The sequence below is a fragment of the Brugia malayi genome (assembly GCF_000002995.4).
Source record: "Brugia malayi strain FR3 genome assembly, contig: Bm_v4_ChrX_scaffold_001, whole genome shotgun sequence".
Classification (NCBI taxonomy): Eukaryota; Metazoa; Nematoda; class Chromadorea; order Rhabditida; family Onchocercidae; genus Brugia; species Brugia malayi.
Genome location: NW_025062479.1, coordinates 16,193,533 through 16,220,581, shown reverse-complemented (window position 1 = coordinate 16,220,581; position 27,049 = coordinate 16,193,533). Strand labels below are relative to the sequence as shown.

Here is a 27,049-nt window from a genome sequence, read left to right as displayed (position 1 = left end):
TGATGATCAAATGTGATCATTTTTTGTAAATAAGTTGTCAAATGTATATCATTTCCTTGTTCGTTTGTTATATAGCTAAGCGAGTATTCGATAAATCTCTTTATGTTCGAATAACAAAGCCCAAAAAACTCTATAACAAAACCCAGGAAGTTACAAATTGAAATAAACACCAAAGTTCATTAAACAAAGCATGAAAAAATGTTAATTAGCAAATAAAACGAGAAATTCAACTCAACAACGATTCTTTAAAAGCTTTTGGATAGGCTTATTTCAATAAAATCTTCAAAAATCTGAAAAAGTTAACAAATATGATGATATAAATTTGAGACGGGAAGTGATCAGTGTTTCCTAATTGGAAGTCACAAAAACCAAGCAGATTTTTAAACGAATATATAACTTAAAAAATATAGAAATTTTGCTCAACAGAGTACACCAAAAATGAAAAAAACAAAAAAAGTTGAGGAATATTCCAAAGAAATGGAAAAATGTAGTTGAAATTCACTGCATTCTTTGTGCAAGCTGCTTCATCCTAGAGTCACTTTTATAAATTCTTCTTCCAAATTTAAAATTTAAAATTCCGAAAATAGCAGTGTCAATCAACTCGAAAAAAGAATTTAAATTAACCGGAGTTCGATCTCCGAGTGCGGATGAACTAGAAATCGGCGGCAGCAAGATATTCACTGATGACATCCGCGTTTCGCTTCAAAAGCTGCTCATTCAAATGTACTGATTCGATGATCTGTTTCGTGGTACGATTAATAGTTCGAGCTTCATCTGCTCCCAAATACGAGCAAACAAAGTCCTGAATTAGAAAAAGGAACTAAACTCATTTCAGCTCATGGTTAGGCACAATCGAATTCCAATAAGTTGGCGTTTCAAAGAACAATAGTAAATTACACACGTAAAATGCAAGCAGTTTTTACGGAATTCTAAACTACCAATTCTACTATAGAATTATATATCGTTTTGAGTAATTAAAGATTAGCTACCTCAACTTCTTTGACCATTACGCTGGAGCAGTGACAATCAGCACTAGTTCTGAAACAATGCTGAAAAAGCGAACTGTTTGCGCCACCAAATTTTTGAAGCAGCAATTTGGTAGAGTCCTGAAATATATCAAAAAGTGTAATATTCGCAATGATTACCATTATTTTTCTCTAAATCTGATCAAAAAACTTTTGAAATGATCTAAGTCTTAAAAGGTATCAAGAATTGTAACGTTTTTAAAATCAGAGGTATTCACCTTGAAATATTTCCACGCAAAATCTTGTCCGGATTTATTCACACACGCACCATAGAAAAGATAAATGATGTCCTGCGAACGAATCTTGCCCTGAAATATTATTTGCAGACGACAAACTTTAAAGTAACATCTTTGTGATAAAGGGATATAAAATATCAAAGCCACTAGCTAAGCAAAAAAAAAGTTTCATAAAAACTCCAAACTTCAGAGTTTTCGCTCTATTTCAAAGAATACTACTGATAGCACTTAACTTTGTGGAAGTCATAATTACAATAAATCAAGATGACTGATAATTCAGAATGATTGAGAAGCATTACATTTTGAATGCAGTATTCGAAAACTTCCTTCAACAAGTCCGTATCAGATGTTTGTGGCATTGCTACAATGCAATTTCGTTCTATTTCACCGAAACCTGCAGTTTCGTAAATCTGCAAGACTATCATAACAGATCCGTCAAGAAAATCAAGACAATGTTGTATTTCAAAACTTAGTGGCATATAATATCAATTAGGCGTTCAGTTATCGTTCTGTACTGAAACAGTGAATCACTACGAACTACACTATTCAGATGTAAATGCGTTATAATGATTCTTTTTTATTAGTAATGTATATCCTATACAAAAACTTTGGTGTTAGTATGGGAAATGAGGTTTGCACTTCAAATTATCGCTTCCCATTTTTGAAATTCAGACACCATTAATGGATTACAAAAGCATAATATCAAATATCACAAGCGAAAAATCTTCCTCAATTTAAAAGCAAAAGCTAACTTCTTTTAATTGTTGAAATCCCTCTTTTCCGTAATGCCTTCCCATCATCCCGTATATCTGCAAAAAATTAAATATTTGACGTCGAATTATTGAAAATTTCTGTTCTAAAAAATGAGTGTTAATTTTACTGTTTGAAAAATCTTGTTTATAAATGTACCGTAAGTCGTAAGTCTGGATGAAGTTCAGTTTTATTTCTAATATGTTCCAAAAACTTCTCTCTAGCTGTTTTAATAGTTTCTTCATGATCACAACGACCCAGTCGACCAAGAATTAGCGCTCGCAGTAAAGCTATTTGAGAATCTGAAGAGGTATCATGAGATCTAGGAAATTCGACGTTTTTTTTTTTGACCAGAAGCAAAATTAATATGCAAGAATAATTCTCTTAATAAAAATGCAATCCCTTTTGAATGCCAAAACACTTCTGCTTTTTTTTGTTGAAAAATGGAAATTTTTTCAACGCACCTTCATTCGGTTTAGCTTCCCAGCCAAGTCGATCTGCCACTGGTGTCAAAATTTTAATAATAAATTTATTAAATTTCGAACGGATAACGGGATCATAATGGGACAATACATTCGACAGCTCAGAAATACCTGCAACTTCTTTTTACAGTTACAAATTCGCAGGAAATGAATGAAACAAGTTTGGAAAAGAAATTGAACAGTTCATTAGCAAGATTAATTTTAGATTAAAAAATAATTCTATAACCTTAAAAAACATCATTTCTACAACAAAATAGTACGAAATGAATCGGTTTCCAGAGAAATCTTACCTGAATCAAGAGAACTCCACACTGTGTAGTCATCTTCATTTGAGGATGATTTAAGCAGTGATAAAAATTGTTTTGCTGATTCTCGCCCAGATTTAACCTGAAAACTCTTCCTTTTGATCCCTACACTACAAATGATCTCTTTTTTTTAAAAGTTAAGCGAACTGATGTAAGATTAAACATACACAGAAAGACAACTTTACCAGGCAAGAAAAAAAAAAAATACCAGTGCAAACATATCATTTGCAATACCAAATCGGTCAAGTACAGGAATCTTTTTGGTTGCAAAATCAGGTAAAAGCGCATGTAGCATATCATGTGAATACAAAACACGATAAAAACCTGTAGTCCCGACATTCAACTATAACATATTTTCTTTAACAAAACATCATAATAAAAGAGACTTTCATTAACACACATTAATTCAACCTATCTGCTCATGCTACTCCAACTTCGAAAAGTAGTCCGGCAATCTTAAAAAGTTCTACACGACACTGATGAGTGAATATTTCAAAACATACCAATACTGAATGAAAAAAAGATGTTGAAACCTTTTTAATCTAATTTTTACATGAACCGCACCTTTATCCAGTCCTTAGGATCTACATCATTAACCGTAACATCTTGCTGAAATCCTTTCAGCAGAACTCTTTCTTTTATGCTTTCTGGCTCAGATGATACGGAAATCGTGATTGGAATCTGTAGATACAGTGGTTTTCACAATGTCTTGGAATTTTATCATAGATCACTCTTGCAAATATATGAAGATTCAGTTATTTATAATTGTTTTTTTAGAAATATATCTTTGATTATTTCTGGAAACACATCTTTAATTTCTCGTATTTTTATGTTTTGATTGATGGAAGTAATGAATATCATGGAAGTAATGAATGGGATTAATGACATTAATCCATCAACGAAAGTAGTTTACATGCATAAACTAAATACTAGATAGTATGCAAATAACAAAATGGTATAAGATGAAAGTATTAAAAAACAATTAGACCAACCTGCCATAACGAATTCTTCTCATCGGTGGTACCATCAGCGAGAAATCTTTTTTGATTCATCCTTAGGATTCTGTTCCTTCCATCAATTTTTTGACTAACACTAACAAGAGGATACCCCATCTGTTTTGTCCATGTTGACATCAGTGTTTCGATGTCCTGAATTTTAGAACACTAAGAATGTTCTAATAAAGATTTCATATACTCGAAATTTGCTGCTCAAAATTCACAAGCCTATTAAGACAAGGTCACCTGAAATAAAAATCCGATAGATGTGGTAAAAATAGAAAATTTCACTTCGTTTATTTTATGATATGCTATATTCGTTTATTCAGACTCTCTATATCAAAAAAGGCAGTTGTTTATTTGATTAGGATCAAGAATAAAAAGGAAATAAACACAAAAAGAAAATCATGGAGTTTACCTGACCGGAAGCTTCACTTAGCGCTTTCCACAAATCAGCAGTAACTGCATTGTTGTACTGGAACCTCTTCAGATATATCCGCAATGCTTTTTGAAATGTCTCCTCACCTAAATAATTGCACAACATTCGATTGATTGAATTTGACTTCGCATACGTTATGTTATCATAGATTTCATCCAATTCATTAGGATTATCTATTTCAATCTGAAAAGCTAAGTGTATTTTTATAGATTACCATAAAGTATTTGTCTGTTTGACAAACACATTCTCTATAGAATTGCAAGAACTTTACAACTGTCTCCTCATTTATACAGCTTTTTTTTTTTTGGAAAAATAATTGTCTGTTGGATTCCACTTGTTGTTTTACCAAATTTCCAATATTTAATAATGCATACAAATACATAAAAGCGAACATCAAAACGATTTATTGTTGCCTTGAGATGCAACTGAGTTGCTATTTTGCCTTGGAATACATCTAGATTCTTTTATTTCTCCTAAACATGAAAGACAAAACATGAAAAAAAGTAAATAAAATGGTCAAAGGGACAAACCTCGATAGGATGAGAACTTCGTAAAGCATCTAAGTCAAAACCTGATGCGAGTTCATCATTAACAAAATGTAGCCATATTTTAAAATCCGGATAATTTGCACCAACAAATACATATTCCATAAACGAAGCGAAGCCTTCTTTTAACCACAGATCGGTCCACCATTTCTGTTAAATAAAAAATTAAAGACTGACCAAATTACCTGATCAATACGGCTCCAACAGAAAAGCGAAGATGTCACATAAATTCAGACTTCTAATTGAGACTTAAATAACACTGTAACAATTAGTTTGAAACACCAACCATTGTAACAAGATCACCAAACCAGAAATGAGCAAGTTCGTGAGCGACAACAAGTGCGATACGAGATTTTTGTCGTGTAGAAGATTTGGTTGGATCAACTAGTAATGCTACTTCGCGATATGTTACCAATCCCCAGTTTTCCATGGCACCTAAAAACATATGTAAGAAACTAAAGAACTTAAAAAACCTTAAAGTTTAACCAAAATTAAACATCATTAACGAGTCTGAGTTTGTATAGTTGATGAATAAATTTCAGTCGAATAATTCGATGGACAATTGATCATTCAGCTACAATTAATTTATGGTCGTCCAAATCGACTTCGAATTAATGTAAAATGCAAGATTATTACCCATGCTGAAATCAGGAATGGCTATGAGGTCACATTTAGGTAACGGATAGTCGATACCAAACCATTTACTATACCAATCAAGCGCTTTTATTCCAACTTCCAGTGAAAATTTTCCCTGGTTCTTTTTACCGGGCGAAGTATATAATCGTACTGTGCAATTTCTGTTTGTTTTACCCTATAGAAAAAGATTTTATCAACAACTGGAATAAGCGACTTGATTTTGTTCCTGCCGGTTTTATTGAGAAATCATTGTCATCAAAATAAATATTCAAATAACAAGCTGCTATAAAACTGAAAATCAATATGGTCATTAAAATCAGATGAGTCCAACTGTTAATGAACAGTTTTGTGCACAACTTCAACATTCTGAAAAAAAAATTTAGAAAAATTATAAGCGTTACCCACCTCGATATATTCCAATTGACCAACAGCAAATGCAACAAGATATGTTGACATTGGTGGCGTGGTTGCAAACTTCACTACCTTCTTATCGTTGACCTTTGTTTCGCTTATCATATTCTGCAGTTGTTATAAATGTAAATTACATGAACAAAGCTAAGTCGAACTGTCACAAATTTCGTTGAATATTCAAAATCGAGAGGATGATATTTAAGGTTCTGCAAACTACAGATATGAACCAATTTACAGTGGTATGCAAGTGCAGCTATACCAATTCCATCATCATTAATTATCTCACTTCTTTTAAATCACAAAAATGAAATGTGGAGAACGATGACATTGTAGTCTCTCAAATTTAACTTAAGACTAAGGTAGCTTAGATTTTACCAAATTACGGAATAAATTTATATATATACCTCAATATTTAAATATCTTTCAAATAGTTTTGAAGCATATACACAAATAAAAATGGAAGTAAAAGTGGTCACCATATTCGAAAGTGCTGTAAGCCCTTCATCCACTATAAGTGTAACATCGAACTTTGCTTTGTAGATAGGCTCATCCCAGCAAGGAAATGCAAGCCTAGCAAATGTGCTCTGAAACCATGATTTAAGCAAGCTTGACAAAACGACTCAGAAGATAACAACACTGTAGCCAAAAACTAATGTGTAGAACTTTTATTTTTGCCGCGTCGCGGCTCTCGAAATTTGAGGAAAGGCTACAGGTAGAAGATACTGGACTATTCAGTATGCAGTTGAAGAATGCTAACTTCAAATTGTGTAGCGGCTAAATAACATTCCTTCCCATCGACATCTTTGTAGGGTGATCGATAGAAGCCTCGCATTTTCTCATTCAGTTCACCCACAAAATCCAATGAAATTTTTGCTTTTTGAGGAGAAATATGCTTGGGCAATTTCAGCGTTACAGTTGTCCATTTCCTATGGTATTCTATATCGAGATCTTGCAGTACTGAAAGTAGAGTGTGCACAAACAGACTTAGGCCCTCAAGGAAAAAGTAATTAACCAATCAATTAGTAAAACTACTGTAATTGCCAAAAAATTCAGAATTGTGGGGAGATACGGTATTCAAAATTAATAGTTTCTCTTTTTTTATGCTTCATCATTCTAAGCAACTGGTATGTATTTGTATGTGTGTACATGCATACAACATAGATAACAAACTTCAATTCAACACTTCTGTTAAAAGTCAAGCCAAAAAAATTTACCTGATCCATCACTTAGTGTAAGCTGAGCCTTTTTGATATCAATTTCACCTGAATGTAACTTCAAATGATCCGTGCCTTTCAAAATCTATAACAGATAAAAAAACTTCAACTAGATAGAATCCATCCATGCTTCTTTTTAATGTGGTAAATTTATTGAACGCAATTATTGTCAAATGAACATATTAAAACTTCATTCTAAATATTCTTCAATAAATGCCGGAGAATTATATACATATGTAAACTGAACTTTTCAAGAAAGACAATTTGAGAAGTCAAAGGAGAAACGTTTTCAAGTAATAATTATCAAAATCTTATTAACAATAAAACTAACCTCGATATCAGTCGTTTCTTGTCCACGAAAAGTGAAATTTTTAAAGTCTGGTGACAGGGTTAGAGTATAATGGGTTGGTTTAGCTAATTCTGGTAAACGCTCAAACTTCGCCGGTGCAACGCAAGACATCTCTTTTCTTGATATTATTTTAATTGATGCTGTAAAAGATTGTGTATGATTTTGCTTGGCTAACAACAGCATTTAATCTATTGGCTAATTTGTAGAGCTACAATATTGTACACATATAATATTACCACTTCTTCATAAAACCTTACGGCAAAAATCATTTCAGTTAGACACACTGATTCGCTAATGGAATATAGTAATAAGTCCCAAAAAAATTTCAAAAGAAACGTTCCAAAGAAATGAACTCTGACTATAACATTTATCAAATCTAAAATAATTAATAAATGAAGGCTTATAATTTGTCATCAAGCAATTAAACTAAATTGTATTTATGCCACATCGAAATTATTAGGATTTTGAACATTTAGAACTGATATTATCCGTGCAATAGAGAAATTACGTGTTATGAATAATGTTGGCTTCCATTCTTGTTAACACTATCATTGAAAAAATTTCCTGTTGAAAAATGTCTCAAATAATCAGATATAAATCAGCTGTCGAATACCGCCAACCATTGATGCGCTGTTTCCAAAGCACAATCGGTCAACTTCTTGACATACCTTTTTGTTTCAGCTATTATGAAGATTGGCAGACTTACATGATGATAAGAGACGACGAGAATGATTCGCGCAGAACTGAAGCAATTTTATATGCATATAATGCACAGTTGTCGCCTTCCTGAATTATTTAAATTTAAAATAAAAATTTAAATCTTTCTGCCTTAGATGTCTGACCTCTAATTACACGACGATCCCAACCATAAAACCCAAAAAATACACATCAAAACAGAGGACGTCGTTGGTGAACGTCCGTTAAAACTTTGCGGCCGCATTTTAATTCGAAACCTTGAAATTGTAGGTAACGGTCGCTCTCTCGTGATATGTTAGCTAAGGTAGGAGGTATGGTTCAGGTGTTCTGGGAGGTCTCGGTGGTTTCGTTATTGTTTGCAGATGTTTTCATGCTTATTATTTTCTCAAGTTCATACAAATATATTAATTCCTTCCTTGTCTGAGCATGGATTATAAGCTTGCATTTGCTGTTTTTTGCCTGAAATACTTGACCACTTTGATATTGAAGTTGATATATTGTTCCAGTTTCATCATTCATAACGGATTTCAACCAAGTAGATATTGCTGTTACTAATAAATATATATTGACATAGATTATTATAAGATAATAACCTCAAGTTTTCATGTAGTTATAATTTCTTGGAACGAATTCGATTTCTGTTGGGGTTTCTTTGACATAATATGCCCACTTAATATAAAACCAATGAAGAAAAGTGTTTATAAAAAGAAGTACTGACAAATAGTGCTGAAGTCATAAAATCGTTATCGATAGCCGTTATCGATGACTAATTGTTACACTTTTGTGTCTGCTTTGGCTAATATCTCCCCAAACTTACTGCGTTTTATCAGAATTTCGGTTATTTCGTATACATCATTGGGATGTCATTTGCCTCAGTTTGAATAACATTGGTGGAAGGGTATCAGTGGTCAAGACAATTTTATTATAAAAAAATCCGCTTAGGATATCTTAGAAGTCTCATACAATCGATTACTCATTACACTGGCATTGATGTTCTCTAATTGGGTATAAGTGCGGCATTTTTTTTATCAATAGTTTAACTATGACCTATTTTTGCACATGAGTGATTTTAATATGCGCATATCTGAATTTATCTATTTTTTTAGGAATTAAGAACCTGCAACAGATGGTGTTAGTATTATGACTACAAAAAACGGATCTGATTATCTTGGTGATGGACGGGATCTTTATAGTAGCCAATGTGGCGAAAATAGCGGTGATACAATCCAGCTAGAATCATCCGATGAAAGCTTTGAAAATGAAAATACTAGGTAGCGATTACGATTTCGCTATTCACCATTTTTTAAATCTTTTATGTTATTTTTTTGTTCGTTACTTGCGAATGCTCTCTGGACAGAACTGCATAATAAAATATTTTGTTCTTGCTAAGATAAAAAGAAAAGCCATTACACACTGAGAAATGCATAGGTTTCTTGAAGAAAATTTGAACTGATTTTTTTTTTAAACTGATAGTTTCATGTTGCAGAGGTGGTAGATTTTGGCAATTGATGCGTGCCTGTGCGCAACGAAAAGTCAGAGTGCACTCATATTCATTCGTAAGTTGCTTTGGAAGCTGCATCAAATTTTTTTAACTTAAACAGTATTGCTGATGAATATGTCGCATTTCGTTCTTTAGGTTTCAAACTAATATGTGACGATTGTAGCGTCATCAGCAATTCTGCACGATTGGTAACGTTGTACTTCATAGCAAGGCTAGAACGAACTTGAGAAAGCATTTCGATAGCAATGATGTATATTACTATGATGTCGCTAGTGTGATTCAACTCTGTAACGTTATTAAAACTTCAACTTATGAGAAATACTTAAAAAAGCTTTCTAAGCAGAAATTCAAATGTCTTCTTGCTGTTGCTGAGTCAGTTTTGTAAGTTTTTTATTAAAAATTCAGTCCTATTTTTTTTCTTTTTTCTAGTCCGACAGTAATTTTTTCTGAAACCTAATTCAGCCATGTTATTTTGTCAGTCACATTTCCTGCCTTTAAGATCATCTTGTTGACCGTTTTTTTGTCATTCAGGTTCTAATAAAATCTCATTAACAACATAGTGTGCCTTTTAGTCAGCAGCTGAAGCCTTATTTGCTGGGTGAAACTGAAGCACAACCTTCTGCGATTGATCCAAATGGACCTGTGCCATTGTTGAAAGAAACATCGTCGATTAATGAGAAGCGTTTGCAAGAGAAAGCCTCGATATCTTCCACAGTCAGAACAAGGTCAGTTTTAAATAGATTCTGTCGTGTTCTCTTTTAATCTTTTTATCTGCATTGCCAATGCTGGGACATAGGACAGTATTTCTTGCTTTTTTTTTTTTATTTTCTCCATTATACGGCTAATGAAATTTAGTAAGAAATATGTTATCATTGTCATATTCTAATATGCTATAACAATTGCTTACCAACAAAGGAATCGTAGTCTTGCAGAGCTATGAATGAACAAATAACAGTTGATGGTACCGAAGGTGAATTTTTTGAAAATCCGTGTTATATGGAATTTTTGATGAATTGGCTTATGCACACAAATCTGGAATGTGTCAAGAGCACCTGCAGTGAGTTGATTGTTTTTTGCTTATTAGATAAAACGGAAGGTTAAGGTTTGTAATGCTTAGATGATATTTCCCGTGTTTTTCACTTAATACAATTGTAATCATTAATTAAATTGGAATACTAATGCAAAAACCGGCTTTTCGAGGATATTTAGCATTATTAAGACAATAAGCCTACGTATACGATTACCGCAATCAGTGGTGTATTATAATAATGTAAAGTTAAAGTCGGCATCTGCAAAACTCATTGATTTCTATTTTTTAAGTAATCAGACTAACGACAGAGCAGCAAATTGAGTTAAATACAAAACATGAAAGTTGTCATCACGTTTCTATGACAATCAATCACCTTCCTGCTTCGCATTTTTTTGGATCTGGTTTTGGTTTTACTCAAAAGAAAGCCTTCTGGGCAGCAAGCCGAAGTATCGTAAGACGACTGTATTATGCGGGTTTTATAACACCAATTTTGTATCATACGATTGGTAAATTTAAAAATATTTCACTCCTTTTTTTACTTTTTTTCAATATATATGGTCATTTAGTGATCAAGCAGTCTTGATTATTAGTTGATGAAATGCAGCAAATATTTTTAAAGTTTTTATCTTCGTTTAATAAAACTAATGACTTCCTCTTTGTCTCTTTTGTTGGGATTGATGTGACTGTGAATAAAAAATTGCATACATAGATTTTCGTTCTCACATATATACCATTCAATTATCTCCTTGCACCTTTTTTTGTAACGGTTTAAAGAATCATATGTAGTGTTTCAGAACGCTATTTTATTAAAATAAAACTAATATAATTTTGAGTCTTTCTTTTCCAGTTCTTTTATCTTTACGAAATTTTCAGGGAAATCTGGTAGGTCTGAATTTTCCGGAAAGATAAAACGTTGGAAATGGAAATTTGTTGAGTGGAAAAAGGAATGGAAATTTGTGAAAGATACTGTAGAATGCTTTAGAAATACGATGACAATAAGTAAATCATTTCTTTGAAATGTCATTTTAATGTTGAAGAATAATATCTCAAAATAAATCATTACCACCACTGGCTAAAATGGATAAATTGAGATTCAAGTGAATCCATAATTTTAGTGGAAAAAAAGTAGAAAATTTAGAAAATCAGTTTGGATTTTTAGAAATAATTTGAATACGACTTACAGATTATACATTTGGGATATTTTGCATGCAGAAAAAGGACCTAAATTTGCACGTTTGAATCTGATAATCTCCCTTCAAAGTTAAAATTATATCAGAAAATATGCTACTAGGTTTTTGATCCCGTATGCCTTAGGAATGCGGGAATTATACTGATGCTTTGGTTTAAATTGTTTTGAAGATGGAATCAAGTTCGATTCAGTTTCTTTTTAACTTTTTTTTATAAGGAAATTCGTTTCATTTTTTCTTATTTTGTCCTTAGAAATGCCACATTGGATTCAACTTACGAAGAATGGATTCAGTACTGAGGAATTTGTGAAAATGATAGATGAAGTACTTAATGCGAATCGACTCACAACTCAAAAGCGTGAAATGAAGTTGAACGAACTTGTAAAAAGGTCAATTTTCTATCAGCCTTGTTTTTTATTTTTTATTATTTTTTTTTTTTTTTTTTTCAATACAAATTTGTGCTTTGCTGATTTATGATGAACTTTTTACCAATTACATCCATTCTGAAAAGAAAAATTACATGATCAGTTATAAATTTTCTCACTTTTGGTTAACAATATCCTTGAGCTTATTTCAAAACTATTGTTGGGTGTCGTTTTATAATGGGCTGCTATTCAATATTATTCGCATATCTAAATTTCAGCAAAAAAAAAAAAAAAAAAGATTTTTCCATCAACAGATTGTTGTTTTACAGAAAGCGAAGTGGAGATGAATTAAAGACACATTTGATAGAAACAAAGAAAAACAGGGATTCTTATACAAAAGTAAGTTTTTTTGAATTCTACAGGTGGGGAATGCATGGATTGCCTTTTTCTCATGAAGCGGTTATGCTCTTCGGAGAATTTCAATTGTATTATCTTTTTTGATTATTACAACTACTGCGATATACCATGAAAGAAAAAACTTATCTGTTTTTTGATTTTTTATTTGAAAGTTCTTATTAATAGAATTATTCTTATTTTGAATAGAAGACTGAAGAAGTGGAGCGAGAAAAAAAAGCTACTTTTTCAAACCTTTTAAATATGCTATCAACAAGTACTTTGATACCTAGTTATGCAGCGAGTTTTTACAAAACAAAAAGGATGTTAAAAGGTGTCGGTTCTATGAAAGATGTAAATGCATAAATGAAATTTTAATAATGTAAATATTTTTTCAGCATTGTATTTTCGCTCTGCAATATTCTGAGTACTTTAGATCACCATACACTCGATCATTTTTTTAAATAAAAACACATGGATTTTTTTGTCGTGCACAATTTTAGCATTGCTGTTGGAAATAAGCTATTTCAGGCGAAGATTGCTAAAACTGCAATAGCTAATAATAAAGACTTCAGTCACGGTGATTGTGCTGGTATGGTTTTCTAAATTAAATTATGTAATATTAATACAATATTAATTGAGAAATTTATTTACTTTAATGGAAAAGCTATTTCTATAGTTTGGATAGACATTTAATCAAAAATAGTGTAAGTTTGATGAAATTTTAGATCGTTTAACAATTTTATGGTTATTTCAAAATTGCTGAACCTTCCTTTTGACTTGTAAATCTGTAGCTTCTCAAATACTGGAAATTGCGCTTGTTATTAGTCGATTCCACTGTTTTAAGTCTGTAGAAAATACAGTCCTTCATTTTATAGAGATGTAGAGCATGATCGGGGAACGTCAGTTAAGATATCAAATAACTCAGAATTTAGATAAGCGAACTGAGAAAATCATGTCACATCATTTATTTTTTTTTTTTTTTTTCTTTTTTGTAGCTATGGAGCGAGTAAAAGTTAAACCAATGATTACACTTGAAAATCGTTCTGTTAATAATAGTATACATGGGAATCTAGCTTATCGTGAAATTGCTGATGATGCGGATGTAATTCTAGAAGACGAAGAGGTATGAAGGCGTTTTTATGACCAAAGCTTTTTAACACAAGCATAAGTTGTTTTTCATTTTCCGTTATAACCATTTTTCTGATGCGGCATTAGATATCATGTGCATTTATCATTATTCTCGACTTTGCTTTGCAATTTTTGGAATTTCTGGTGGACAACTTTTAAATGAAATGAAAGCTTTTTCTGGATGTCCTAGATTCTTATTTACACATAAGAGATCTTCCTAAAACTAACAAGTTAATTGTACTTGCTTTTTATTATAGATTCTGCCTCCTGTAAACATACATACTATAAGCGTGCCTTCGTCACATTTTAGCAGTTCAGGATCAAAATATGGAACTTTGTGCTCACTTTTAGGTAAATAGTTTTTAGTTTTTCGTATATTTAAAATATTTTTTTTTATTGTCTTAAAATTTCTTTAATTATGGAAATTGGATAATTTTGATTCAGGCACGTGTTGCGACAGTATCGTTTCTTCCGAGCATTTAATTTCTTATGTCTCAATTTAGGCGTCAGCTACGTCGAAGAAACATTAGCCATACGTAGTGTTATTAAGGAAAAAAGGACGACATTTGCAAAAGAATTCAAGTCATTTGATGAACATATCTGGAGACATTTTCAGATCAATGTGCAGGTACTCTTGGATTTCTACTTTCAATTTTTTAGTTTTTTTTTTCTCTCGTGTTAAATTTCAACTTGTAATTCTAATCCAAAGTTCCCATTGATTTGAGACGAATTTCAGGATGACAGGACATTTTCATGGAAAATGACAGTTCGGCAAAAGCTTTTAGCACTTGTTCGTCAGGTTATTTTTATTAGACGACTAGAACTTTTGACTTACAGATCTTGGAAACTTTTACTGGTATTAGGATTTAGGTTTACAAGGATTCTAACTTGATTGCCGTTGGTTCGACGGTAAATGGTTGCGGTTCATATAACTCAGATATGGATTTATGTATTTGCCAGCCATACAAAAATCATAGTTTTGAAGCCAATAGAAGGTCAGTTGTCTTGCATTTTGAGCACCTATGTTTAAATATTAAAATTAGATTTTCAAATGAATAACTTTAGCATCCAGGCGTCAAATCTGAGTTGGTACGTATATTCGAAGTTATAAGTTATGAACTATGGGATTTTCAGTTATAGTATACATGTTCTGAGGAAATTGCATAAGAAGTTTGTTACGGATTGGCGTCAAATGTTTAAAACTTGTCAATATATACCAGCTAAAGTAAGTTTTACAAACTAACATGCTAAAAGATGTAATCAGATTATAGTAGTATTTTGAGAAATGATTTTCGTATATCCCAATACTCGAATGAATTTTAGTGAGTCATTTCAGGTCCCAATAATAAAACTGGAGATGGCTGCACCATACGAAGAATTGGAAATAGATATTAATTGTAATAACGTAGCTGGAATATATAATTCACATCTTCTTCACTATTATTCGAGGTATTTCCACAAATTTCTCTACTATTCGTAATGTCAAATGTAAGTTAAATTTCCATAACCACTTATGAACTCTACTGAAAAATTAAATAATAAATTTCATTTTGTTTTAAATGGTGAAATAATTTGTATGTGACTTAGACTGTAAACATTTAGGGTTGACGATCGTTTCCCAGCATTATGTCTGCTCGTAAAGCACTGGGCTATCAATGCTGGTATTAATAATGCAATGATGGGAACATTGAATAGGTTATTCTTAATTTTGCATTCAAACTACGTACCTGAAATTTATCACATTACTTCATCGAATAGTATCGATTTGGTGTTTAAAAGCATCTACTGTGCTCCTTTTCGGTTCAGTCTCTCCCTAAGTTTCATTAAGTCCCATTTCCAGAGTCATAAATTTGTTTTTAGTTAGCTTTTAAAAATATTTTTTTGAAGTTACTCACTTATTTTGATGGTCCTACATTTCTTGCAATGCGGAGCATTACCACCGGTTTTGCCGAACCTTCAATTCCTTTATCCTTCTTTGTTCAATGCAACTTGCAGTCTAGACAGTTTAGAACTGTTTCGAGATCTGCCACATCCATTGCCACGTATGTTTTAATTTTGAATTATCTCTCAATGTCAATTCGTTCAATTAGCAGTTTGGTTGTACGTCTTTAACAATTTCACATTTTTAAAAAATTTTAGCTCGTGAATTCAACACCGAAACTGTTGGTGAATTGTTGATAGCATTTTTTGATTATTTCGCTCATTTTGATTTCAAAAATAAAGCAATATCGATTCGTAATGGATGCGTTTATAGCAGGTAATTTAATGGGATTATGTAAACTCTTTCCTATACGACAGTAGTTCAGTTTGACTTAATCATATATGCATCTTCTTACAGTGCCAAGTATCAATGCATTGCCTAGATACTGATTGCAGCACTTATTCCGAAATGCTACTGAAGTAGGCTGTTCTGAAATTTTGGGAAATGCCGTTCTTTCAGGGATCTGTTAGCAGACAATACTATGCGCTTTAAGATATTTATCGAAGAACCGTATGATCAGAGAAACACGGCGCGCTGTGTGACAAGTATTGAAAATCTACAACTTATAAGAGAAGCATTTACATCTGCGAGAAATGCTTTTTTGCAAACCTGGGCTGGACCACCAAATTTAGAATGCATCGGTGTTCACTAATTTTCGTTTTCGTTACTATATTTGGTGTTCTTTTTTGAATGTAAATAGACGTGTGCTAGATATTGATTCCGTCATTTTTCCTTGATTCAATTATTTTTAAATGATCTATACTCACAAATTCTGAAGTTTGCCTTTTGTATCAGGGTCAGTGTAGGTTTTTTTTTTTTTTTTTCTGATAGTAATTTAGATAATGTGATTGGAATGGAACGCATTTCAGTTACTTCTACTGTTCGTTGTTTCTGAAGTAAAGTTATTACTTCGACCGTTCTCTATCTCACATTAAGTGACCAGTTCATTTTCATTTATTATTTCGAAATATCACAAAATTTCCAGACAGCATTTAACGAAATTTTAAACAAGGAACTCATTTGAGCGTGACATTTGTAAAAAAAAAAAAAAAAAAGAATAAAGGAGAATCACTTTCCTTAAGTTCCATCATCAAAAGCTGTAGGAGCTTTCCTAAATGAAAAAAATGCTTAACTTGAACATGAAGACGTGGACTAAATTATTATTGGATGAAGTTTTATTTTTAAAGTTTGAAAATCAAGTGTGTGCCGTCACCAAGAGTGAGTAGAAGATTATCAACGCGACTGTCCTTAGAGGCGAGCTGGTTAGTCTTATCGATGCATTGAGTGGCGTAATCCTTATCTTCTTGGGTGACTGCACCACTCCATAAAGCCTAACAAAATTTTCAACAAATAAAATAATTTGGATTTCATTCATAACATCAGATTGATATCAAATATTTCTAGAAAAGGTATAAAGTCAATTCGCAGTGGAAACCTCAACTTCTATAGAACTACAAAACCACAATTTTGCAAATAAATTCCAACAGCTGTTAGCCCAATCAACGGACTAGATTTATTTTAGATGAGTTAGTTGTAAAGCCATTTAAAAAAAAAAAAAAAGCAAAAGTTGCTGAGAATAATTCTGCATGCAAAATTCTGCATATGTGCAGTCAGTCTGGACGGCTTCCGGTCGAAAGAAACCTCTTCTAAAATTTCATTCAACTTACATTGTCAATAAGTATAACTCCGCCTGTCCTCAATAGCTGAACGCATCGTTCATAATAATTTGGATAATTTTCCTTATCGGCATCAATAAATGCGAAATCCCATTTCCCCGATTGACCACTGGCTATCAAAACATCTAAGAAAGCTTACCCTTAGTTATTTAATAAGTATATTTGCAAATTATTGCGATTTTATTGGTTTAAAAAATTATTTGTCGCAGATTTGTTAGCTTCCTGTCGTCCCTTAATTCATTAATCAGTATTTAGCTAATCTTTTGCACATTTACCCAATGTTTCCAAAGCAGATCCCAATCTAAAATCGATTTTTCTGGCAATGTCCGGAATTTTTTCGAAAATTTCTTTCCCTATAATATCCAGACTTTCATGTGAAATATCCATTGATATTATTTGACCATCTGATGGCAAAGCAAGAGCCCATGCTAATGCAGAAGATCCAGTAAAGGTACCTGCAAGTTCACTTATTTCCATTATACAATCAGTCAGCTACTTCAAATAAAAAACTACCATAAAAATTAACTGCACAAGGCATTAACAAAAGCATTTTCACTTACTGTACTTTAAAATAACTCAAAACAAAAGTTATGATTTTATGCAAAGTAGTTACTGCAACGAAGCATTGTTTAAACGAGCTAGCTTAAATCTATGCATTTTTTGCAGTGAAAAATTACAATCAAACAACAAACCAATGTCCAAAACACGTTTAGCCTTAATTAGTTTGATCATATTTTTTCCCATTTGAAGCACTTCAGGTGCTCCAACCATAATATAGTCTTTATGACTTCGTATAGTCTTTTCGCGAAGTTCTTCCTCTATCAAATCTTGCTTCACCGATATCTAAGAAAATAATGCTTTCAAATGGATTAGTTATGATGAAAGAATCAGTATTTCGCCTCATTTTCGAATAAGATAAAATATCATTTAGGGCTTGGTAATTTTTGCTGAAATTCCAATAGGTTATAAGTTGATTTTGATTTTCTACAGAGTAATTACTGAAATTTACGATTCTGTAAAACTATTGCTCGAGTTAACTTAAGGTGAATAGAAGAAATTAATTAAAAATTACGGACGGACATACGTTTGTGCAATATTGAATAACTGGATCATTAGTATTGTAACTTTTCGCAATTTTAACGTCTTGACGATATCGAGTGTGATCATCCTTTGCACTATGGGCCATAGTTTATTATCCAGTACTTTAAACTAACAATCTATAAAATTTATATTTTATAATTTCCTTCATAAGAAATGAAAAAATTATTAACAACTAGTTAGATTAGCATAGGACAAACAATTGTAACAAAGAGAAAAGAGAATGGAATCAGAAATATGAAAGGAAAAACTTGCAGTATGTTGATATGTTGGGCTTGCAATCCTATTTAAGAAAACAGAAACTATAAATATTAACATAAAATAAATGAAAACTAAAGATTCAACAAACCAGATTTGGATAGAATGATTTAAATGGATCAGTTATTTTCTCACTAAAATACAGCGCTACTTTTTAAATACAAATTTTTCTTGCCCTTACATTTGAAAAATACATTTGCCGCAAAAAAAAAAAAAAAATTAAATATGTCACGTGACAAAAATAAAAGTATGATAAATCGATGAATAAAATACCAAATCAAAATTTGGCTCTATCACTGATCCAATAATATTACGACCCCTGCATGGATCATTTGCATTTACGAGTGAAATGGATTGTAAACATTTCGAGAAATGAAAGAAACAATGATTAATGGATTGAATTCTACTGTGGGAATACTTTTCTCATAGAACTGCTTTGGTATTTTGATCATTTCGATCAGTAATAGCGCATCGTTGTGAAAATTAGTAAATCGAATATATTGTAGGTTGTTAACAAATGGTGGAAGTTATTACATCAAATTATAACAAAATTACATCATTATTACTACATCATTCTAACTACATTATTACATCATTACTACATTATTACATCATTCTAACTCTCATCTTTCTTATATGAGCAATGTTAATCTGCAACTAGTTCGAACAAATTATTTTTGTATAAAATATATCTCCAAAGAGACGATTAAAAATATTATTTATATATATATGTCTGGAAAAATAACTGCCATAAAGTTATATGGTAATGAAAAATATCCATCTTCATGAACGCAACTGCAAGTTTGAATCTGAGAGCCGAAACATTTTCAAGCCTTTGATGAATTTCTGGTTTTGCTGGGATATGTACTGGACAAGTCAAACGTAGCAGACTTAACTAAAATTTAACCTAAGGGTAATAGTTACGTGAAAGTGTAATTAGTGGACAAATGCAACAGCTATGGAAACAATTCTATCATGAATGAAGGAAAAAACAGACTTAGCGATTTTTAGGTTTCAAATTCATTTTTCTCAAATTTTGCTCAACTTACCCGAGGTTTAATGAAAATCGTATTATCCCTCATTATGTGATTCAAACTTCCATAAAATGTTTATTGCTCAGATAACTGAGTACTTACAAGCGAACAAATTTTCATCTGCAAGCCAACGAGATCCGAAAGAAGTTGATAAGATTTTGGAAAGTGTATTAGTGTATTTCTTTCTAAGCTGGTGCTATAGTGTGGTAGTTGATGGGTGCGTGCAATTGCTCGCGTGCGTTCTCTGCACGCATTCCGAGTGCATGCAGTAAGTTTTGAAAATATAGGGTTGCTTTTTCGTCTTACTTTGTAGATGATTACAGGAAGGGATGTATTAATTTATCACCGAAAATGCATTCTCTCCCCAAGCACATTAAAAAACACACATTAAACTTATCCAGTCCCTTTTTCGCTGCCTATTTTCGTCTGGTCCTTCCAAAAAAAAAAAAAAAAAAAAAAAAGTTAGATTCACTTTTGATTCATACTTTCCAGTAGTTAGTCATCCTTGCATTTCATAAATTACAAATCGCAAGAGAAAAATTCGATAGTAATTCAGCAGAAATCGTATTATTTGTTGTATTGTTAATATTGTTATGCTCTTCTCGTTTTATATTTCCCCCACATGCAAATATTTGTTTAATGGCTTAACACACAAGGAATCGTAACATATCTGCGAGAACAGTATCAAGTATTATATATGTAGTGTTTTTGTTGCCATTGAATGTTAAATGGTGGACGTTTTGATTAATTTCAGCTTATATAAATCAAGCAGATAAAGAAGTAGCATTCTAATACTTTCTACTTTATATTGACAAGTAGAGTAAACAATTTGGATAATTAAAGATTACAAATTTATTATATATTGAAAAATCATTTAAAAAAAAAAAAAGTATTTATTAATCAAAAAGAAGTTTCGTATTACATTTTTAAAAATCAAAAAGAAGTTTCTTTCGTATTACACATTTTTTATGGACTTTTGATATGTTAGTAGTCTGAACAATTACTAGATCAATGTTTTTTTAGTATGTTAGTAGTCTGGACGGTTCATTCTCCTTTAGGTAACTTATTCTGCTAAGAAGTTAACAATCCGAAATGGATGACAAGGATAATGCTATGCTATCACAAGTCATTGCGGCACTGAATGAATTGCATACAACGACTGATCAAAAGCGATGTCGAGAATTGGATGATGCGTTGACTGTATTAAAGAAATGTAGGTTATATCGTAACATTGAGAGAAGCTACGTAGATAAAATTTACTAGATTAATATTTTTCCTATATCAGGGGAACAAAATTTCTATTGTAAGAATGAGTAACAACCAATAAAATTTTTTTTTTTGGTAGTTGTTAATTAAGGTGTCTTTATGTTGTCTTGAAAACCATTTACCACAGGAGGGTTTCCTTTAAAAAAGAAAAAAAGGAGAATAATGCTACTAAAAAAAGCAAATGCATGTCTAACGCGTTTTGCTTTTAATTCTTTTAAAAGTAATCATATAGTTTACGATGCTTCATTGCCTGCAATTAATGAAGCTAATTCCCATAAAGGCAAACAAGGTAGTCAAAAAAGTTATGATTTAAATAATATAATGGCATGTTTATAGCCGAAAATGGATTCATGATATCATTTCATTTGCTGGACTTCGAACAACCAACTGTTGTGCAACATTTTGGAGCATGCATTTTTTACGACACAATACGTGAACGTTGGGAGGAATGCTTATCAAATGAAACTTTGGTCTGTAACGCTTTCATTTTTGTTTTACTTGTATTTTCACTACATTATTCTATGCAAAATTGTGCTGGATGGTTGAGTTGTAATTACTTTTAAGGTCTGCAGAAACCTAAGAAATTGAATTTTTTTTCAAATCTTTGCAAACAAAATATACTGATTTTTGTAGATTGTGAAAATCAAAGAAACACTTTTGGAAAAATTGGCTCTTGGTGCTCCATTCTTAAATCAGTCTGTAACTAATAAGCTCACTTCTTCACTAGCTATTTTCATTTTGTGTTGTATGCCCGATATTTGGTCGGAACCAATTCAGGATTTGGCCACGACTTGGATTGATAAACCAGAATTATTGTTAAGGCAATTTTTATTTTTAACGATTAAATTGTATTGCTGAAATCTTGGTCCATTTTTCGAACTTTCTCATGAAACAAATCAATTGAATTCCGTCTTTCTTTTTAGTCACTGTTAATTTTTCTAGGGTTTTGGCTGAATTAGCGGCGGAATTTTATCGCATACAATTACCATTATCGCAGCGATCCGTTTTGAAGTCATGCTTGCATCAGAAGGCTGAGGTATATTGTTTTCAACTCAATTTACTATGTTTACTGTGTAAAGCAGTAAGCATAGCAAATATCTGCTGTTATTACTTGTTTCATTCTGAAAGGCATGCTGAACGCAAGTGGTGGCAAATGGTGACAAATGGTAATGGTTAAGGGCAGAAATCTTATCTTTCAGTGGTAGTTTCATAGGATGAGATTGACAATTCCAGAAGTAACTGTAGCAGTCAACATTTTAGATTTCTGCACAGGGTTAGTCATTGCCTGTTTTTATATGTAACTGTGATTTCATTTTCAGGGTGTTATAAAAATTATCAACATGATTTTATGTGATAAGGACTCATCGCCATCTTTGAGGAATGCTGCTGTTGAGTGCCTTGAACAATGGCTTCGATTACCTGGTGTTGAACTAGTGCAGTGGCAACCTGCGCTCTTGCCTTTTTTAGGCAACATAAGTGACAGGTATTCGCTAAATTTACCTTTAACAGGAGAAGTAGAAATGTGTAAGATTTTTATTCGCATTTCATTATTTCGAGGTTAAAGGGAAGTTCATTCTACTATGAATGATGTTGCACTACTAGACGGAACTGGTATAATTGCATTACTTCGGAAATCCTAGACGACCAAAATCTTAGTGGTTTCATTTTTTAATTCTATTAAAATATATAGTTTAGGATTGCGCTAGCTCGTATCTTGATTGTTGTTTCGGCGCATTCTGACCTGCCATATATGGAAAGCCTAGCAATGGACCTAGCGACGTTTTTGGCGAGTATCACGTGCCCGGTTCATTTTCTCAGTCTTTTTTCATTCCTTCTTATTGGATAGAAGTGTTTCTTGAATTTACTGGCATAAAAAGGTGACAGTTCAGATATGGAAGTAGGTCTTTCTGGGCGAATATTATTAGCCGCAATAGACTGCAACAATTTTTGCATCAGTGTTTAGTTGCGCTATCCAGTGAATACAATCTGGTTCAACCGTTATTTTTATATTCTAATTAGCTCCTCAACTTAGCTTCTTCCTCTCTTTCCTATCCATGTAAACATTCGTACTTTTCTGATTTTCATCAAACATGAATTTCAGGCAGTTGTAGACCAACTTGATATTTTAAGCAAACGATATAAGGAAGAAAACGATGTAAACCGGGAGGATTTTATCTCGGAACTTGAAGAATATGGATTTCTAGTATCGGCATTAGCTGAATTTTTTGAGACTACGATGCGACCGTTACTAATCGGTTGTGTAGAGAAGCAAAATGGCGAAGTATTGAGGTAATCCTTAAAATTTAATTCATTTATGGACTTATTTATCATTTTGTAAAATGAATCGACTCCCTTTGAGCTCTTAAATTTTCATGTTTAGGTTGGACTAATTTAACTTTCTAGTTGGGAAAATTTACTTGCCTTTTGTTGCAGACTTCTCTGCTCATTTTTTGAGAAAATTTCTCTCTGGCCTGGTGTTTACCCATATGACGAAGTCATATCAGATGCTTCGGAAGCTTTTTGGAATACTCTAAAAGAGGATTTGCTTTCTTTACCTGGATCACGTGTTAGTGAAGCCGTACGAAATGAAGTAAGTAGAACTCCAAAATAGAATTGCAATCAGTTCATTTTATTTCATACTGCAGTGCTCCATGAATTTTAAACTTAGTAGATTCTAAATCGCTACAGTTTTCATTGAAACCATATTCGCATATTCTGTGTTTTTTAAAATTATTTGACTTGATAAGTCTAACTTTAAATCAATGCGATTCAAAATTATCCCTTAAGGAAACATTTTCTTCCAGTTGATTGCCGAATGCAGTACATTTTATATACGATTGCAATGGTCTGCGATTACAAAACTTGCTTATCCACCTAAGAATGTGTTTCAACTGTTTAATAAAGAACAAGTTGAAAAATTCGAAAGGTTTTAATTACACTTTATCAATTAAGATAGAAAACCAGAGTACAGCAGAAAATGCGTGTGATCCCATGTCAAATTTAATGAAATGACTGTCGAGAATTTCGTTTCTTAGCATTAACTTTTTTATCAAATACCTTGATGAGCTCTTGGTACAGAAAGAACTTTTCGATTTTCTGAAGTATTTTAAGTATTAAAATATAATTAAAACTTGGCTCTATAAACTTCTGAAGTGTAGGAAGTGTAGAAACCTTTTAAATAGGGGTTATTTATTTACTTTGTTCTGTCGTCAGTGAAAGACTGAATTAAGTCCCCTCAATTTAGGTACCGTTCTCAACGCGTTGAAGTTTCCTTAAATACATTTGAGATTACGCCATCGGATTCTACACTAATGTTAGTAAAGTTATTGGGAGAAGCGATCAGTGAAACTGATATTTGCAAGTAAGTTTTTTTTTTTTCCTTTGCTTCCTGATTAAATGTAATTTACTACTGGTTTTCGTATTTTTCATCTATAAAACTTATTATATGTCGAACTATTCATTACCTTTACATTTATTTTATCAACTCATCATTTGGTGAACAGTTGTGTATTTCTGAGTACTAAGTTTCAGTCTTAAAATATTTTTTCGCACTTGTTTGTAGCAGTAATGGAAAGAGTTATACTGTTCGGAATTATTAAGAAGTGAGACTGGTTCGAATGAAAGGATCAGTAATATTATGTTTACTCCCATCCACAGTCTCTTGTCAACTAGATAAAGTTCTACAACATGTATTAACCTCAGTTCCTCTTTCATAATTTTTCATTTCATTTAATTCAGTATATGTCCTCAACATCTTTTTTAGCTGAAAATTTTGCAAAAAATATGTGTGATCCTTTAGATGAACAAAAAATAAATTGTGTACTACTCATTTTACTACAATATCTTTAGGGTAGAAGCAGTTTTCTATCTTCTTGAGCGAATAGCAGATTACATGACGGAAAATGACGCAATTACAATTACTCAGATTTTGGGACAATCTATGTCGCTCCTATCTTGGCATCTTACGGATGATATTTATGGAGCAAGTCAGCTTGGAAAATCTTTGATGAATCTCTTCTATTCGTTGTCACATTTAATCTGTACAGGAGCTGATGCTGATAAGCAGGAAACAATTTGTATGGAACTTGCTTTGTCGTTTATTGATATTACTGGTTCCACAGAAGAGGCACTCAGAAATCTAGAGAAATATGTTGAATCGCGAACATCATATTTGGATGTAATGGATCGAGTGATACAGAAATGTTACGAATATTTCAATAACAATCAAAAACCACGGCAGTTGAGAATTTGCGCGCTTAGATGTTTAGGTTTATCTTTATCTACACATGAATCGGATTATGTGTTAAATAGTTTGGATTCAATTCTTACACCGCGACTAAAAATTTTGCAATTAATTGTTGAAGGATGTATGCCAGCAAATTCTCAATCAACGAAAAGTCTCGAGGAGGAATGTATTTTCGAACTTGATGTGCTTTCCGCTCTGATAAGTACTCAAAAGATGCATTCTATTACTTCTGTCAGTGAAAGTCAACCGAAAGAGAAAAATTTTCCAAAAAAAGCAGCTCATATTGTACTGTGGCAATCTATGCCTTTGCTATTGAATTTGCTTCGGAACTTTTCTTCTTCTGAAATTTTGGTGGAAAAAATTTGTGATGTTCTACGTTCAGGTCTGATAGCTGTTCAGGATGATGCTGAAGCATTATTGGATTCTTACTGCATTGTACTTGATTTTATTATGTTAAGGCATCCAGTTGCTGCATGCAAGTTAGCAAAATCAATGGTTCTAATTTATTCGAGTAATAATTTGGTTGTGCAACTCGTAGCACGAATGGCATCTTGGTTCGAAAATATTAACGAATCGATGGAAGAATTTAGTGAAGAACATATAGAATTAGCTTATCACATTGTGAAGAAAGATTGGAAATTTGTATGCAGCTCACCGGCATATGGATATACTTTTCTTCGAGCAGTGCTTGACATAGTAGTGAAGGTCAGCTCTCTTCATTTTGGCTTTTTCAATGAGATATCAGCAAGAGGAGTAAGGATTGCCATTTTAATTATAGTTAATTATAGTTTATGAACAAAACTGCTGAACTGTTAGTGATTCACAATTCAAAAACTTCAAAAATCCAGTAAATATGGCCGTCAATTTGTATACTGTGAGGAGGATAGAGTGAAATTATTTTTAGATATTGGCCAGTAGTAAGGATACGAATTTATGTCGGAAGAGTTCAGTTCTCCTTGCTACAATGATCAGGAATGTAATCAATAATGGTACATTCGCAGAAGTGCTTCAAGAAGGTGGAGAAAATCTTATTAGTGTTGTATTTAGCCGTTTGCAAACTGAACTGATGAAGTCAACAGCTGAAGCACTTTCAGAAATTTTGATGTTACTTGCTCGAAACTATCCACAGGAGACAAGGTTATTATATTCCATGAATTGCTATGCCTTTTGACCATTTTTTTCAGAAAATACTTTGGTATTGCTCATATCATTTTGGATTCTTATTGCTTTGCATTGCAGACAGTGCTTAAATGGCCTTCCATATGGTAATACTGAGGAAGTTGTTAATATGTTGAAAGAAACTCATAATGCAAAAACCTTCAAGAATATGGCATTACAGTTCAATATGCAGAGGCGGAAAGAAATCAAAATTTAGTTCAAGATGAATTTACTTTTCTGTTATGAAAGGGTCAGGATACAATTAACAAATGTAAAGATTTTCCCGTCCTTGATTACTTTAACGGTTCCAGAAATTTCGGAAGTTAGTAATTTAAGCGACTAAAAAACAAGACTGTTATCAGAAAGATGATGAGACGTTTTATCATAATCTCATTCTGGTGCATATATTCTGACCCAGCTATCTCGTGTAAAAAACAATTTTTACGTTAAACTGTCATTGTTGCTTTTTTTGGATGTGATCTAGTCGAAGTGCTCAGTAATCTTAGATGAACGACTTCTTTTTTTTCTGTTTCAATTTATTTTTGACTATTTATGGACAATTGTAGATGACACAGGACTTTCGTATTCTATTCAGCAGTATTTACTGTAGAGTAGGAAATTCTACTGTTGCTCAAGAGGACA

At 32.4% G+C, this 27,049-nt stretch overlaps 4 protein-coding genes across 4 annotated transcripts; 2 read left to right on the top strand and 2 right to left on the bottom strand.

The window, feature by feature from the left end:
- Positions 1-652: 652 nt before the first annotated feature.
- On the bottom strand, positions 653-8,151 carry Bma-pam-1 (Peptidase family M1 containing protein; the record flags this gene model as incomplete). Its single annotated transcript, XM_043075053.1, has 21 exons — positions 653-802; positions 990-1,106; positions 1,244-1,333; positions 1,561-1,671; positions 2,014-2,070; positions 2,171-2,313; positions 2,476-2,604; positions 2,784-2,880; positions 3,007-3,141; positions 3,363-3,479; positions 3,791-3,946; positions 4,212-4,415; positions 4,763-4,927; positions 5,064-5,212; positions 5,414-5,588; positions 5,819-5,932; positions 6,301-6,408; positions 6,582-6,781; positions 7,039-7,123; positions 7,370-7,527; positions 8,094-8,151. 21 exons carry the CDS (start codon positions 8,149-8,151, stop codon positions 653-655), a joined length of 2,718 nt encoding a protein of 905 aa, XP_042930987.1.
- Positions 8,152-9,223: 1,072 nt separating this feature from the next.
- Positions 9,224-16,323, top strand: Bm975 (Uncharacterized protein; the record flags this gene model as incomplete). Its single annotated transcript, XM_043075052.1, has 21 exons — positions 9,224-9,354; positions 9,570-9,639; positions 9,748-9,965; positions 10,157-10,309; positions 10,517-10,641; positions 10,905-11,120; positions 11,488-11,613; positions 12,055-12,190; positions 12,496-12,565; positions 13,091-13,151; positions 13,558-13,685; positions 13,948-14,041; positions 14,194-14,318; positions 14,427-14,489; positions 14,561-14,685; positions 14,825-14,915; positions 15,027-15,139; positions 15,293-15,385; positions 15,578-15,732; positions 15,830-15,947; positions 16,131-16,323. The coding sequence occupies 21 exons, from the start codon at positions 9,224-9,226 to the stop codon at positions 16,321-16,323; spliced, it is 2,604 nt and encodes an 867-aa protein (XP_042930986.1).
- Positions 16,324-16,852: 529 nt separating this feature from the next.
- Bm8743 (O-methyltransferase family protein) lies at positions 16,853-18,533 on the bottom strand (the record flags this gene model as incomplete). The annotated part of the gene is made up of 5 exons (XM_001896995.1): positions 16,853-17,002; positions 17,339-17,472; positions 17,623-17,802; positions 18,040-18,190; positions 18,432-18,533. 5 exons carry the CDS (start codon positions 18,531-18,533, stop codon positions 16,853-16,855), a joined length of 717 nt encoding a protein of 238 aa, XP_001897030.1.
- Positions 18,534-20,829: 2,296 nt separating this feature from the next.
- On the top strand, positions 20,830-26,624 carry Bm5815 (T16G12.6 protein, putative; the record flags this gene model as incomplete). The annotated part of the gene is made up of 13 exons (XM_043075051.1): positions 20,830-20,950; positions 21,340-21,473; positions 21,637-21,824; positions 21,946-22,039; positions 22,323-22,486; positions 22,699-22,807; positions 23,105-23,292; positions 23,437-23,593; positions 23,808-23,929; positions 24,248-24,364; positions 24,853-25,954; positions 26,154-26,386; positions 26,489-26,624. The coding sequence occupies 13 exons, from the start codon at positions 20,830-20,832 to the stop codon at positions 26,622-26,624; spliced, it is 2,865 nt and encodes a 954-aa protein (XP_042930985.1).
- Between the last annotated feature and the right edge of the window lie 425 nt (positions 26,625-27,049).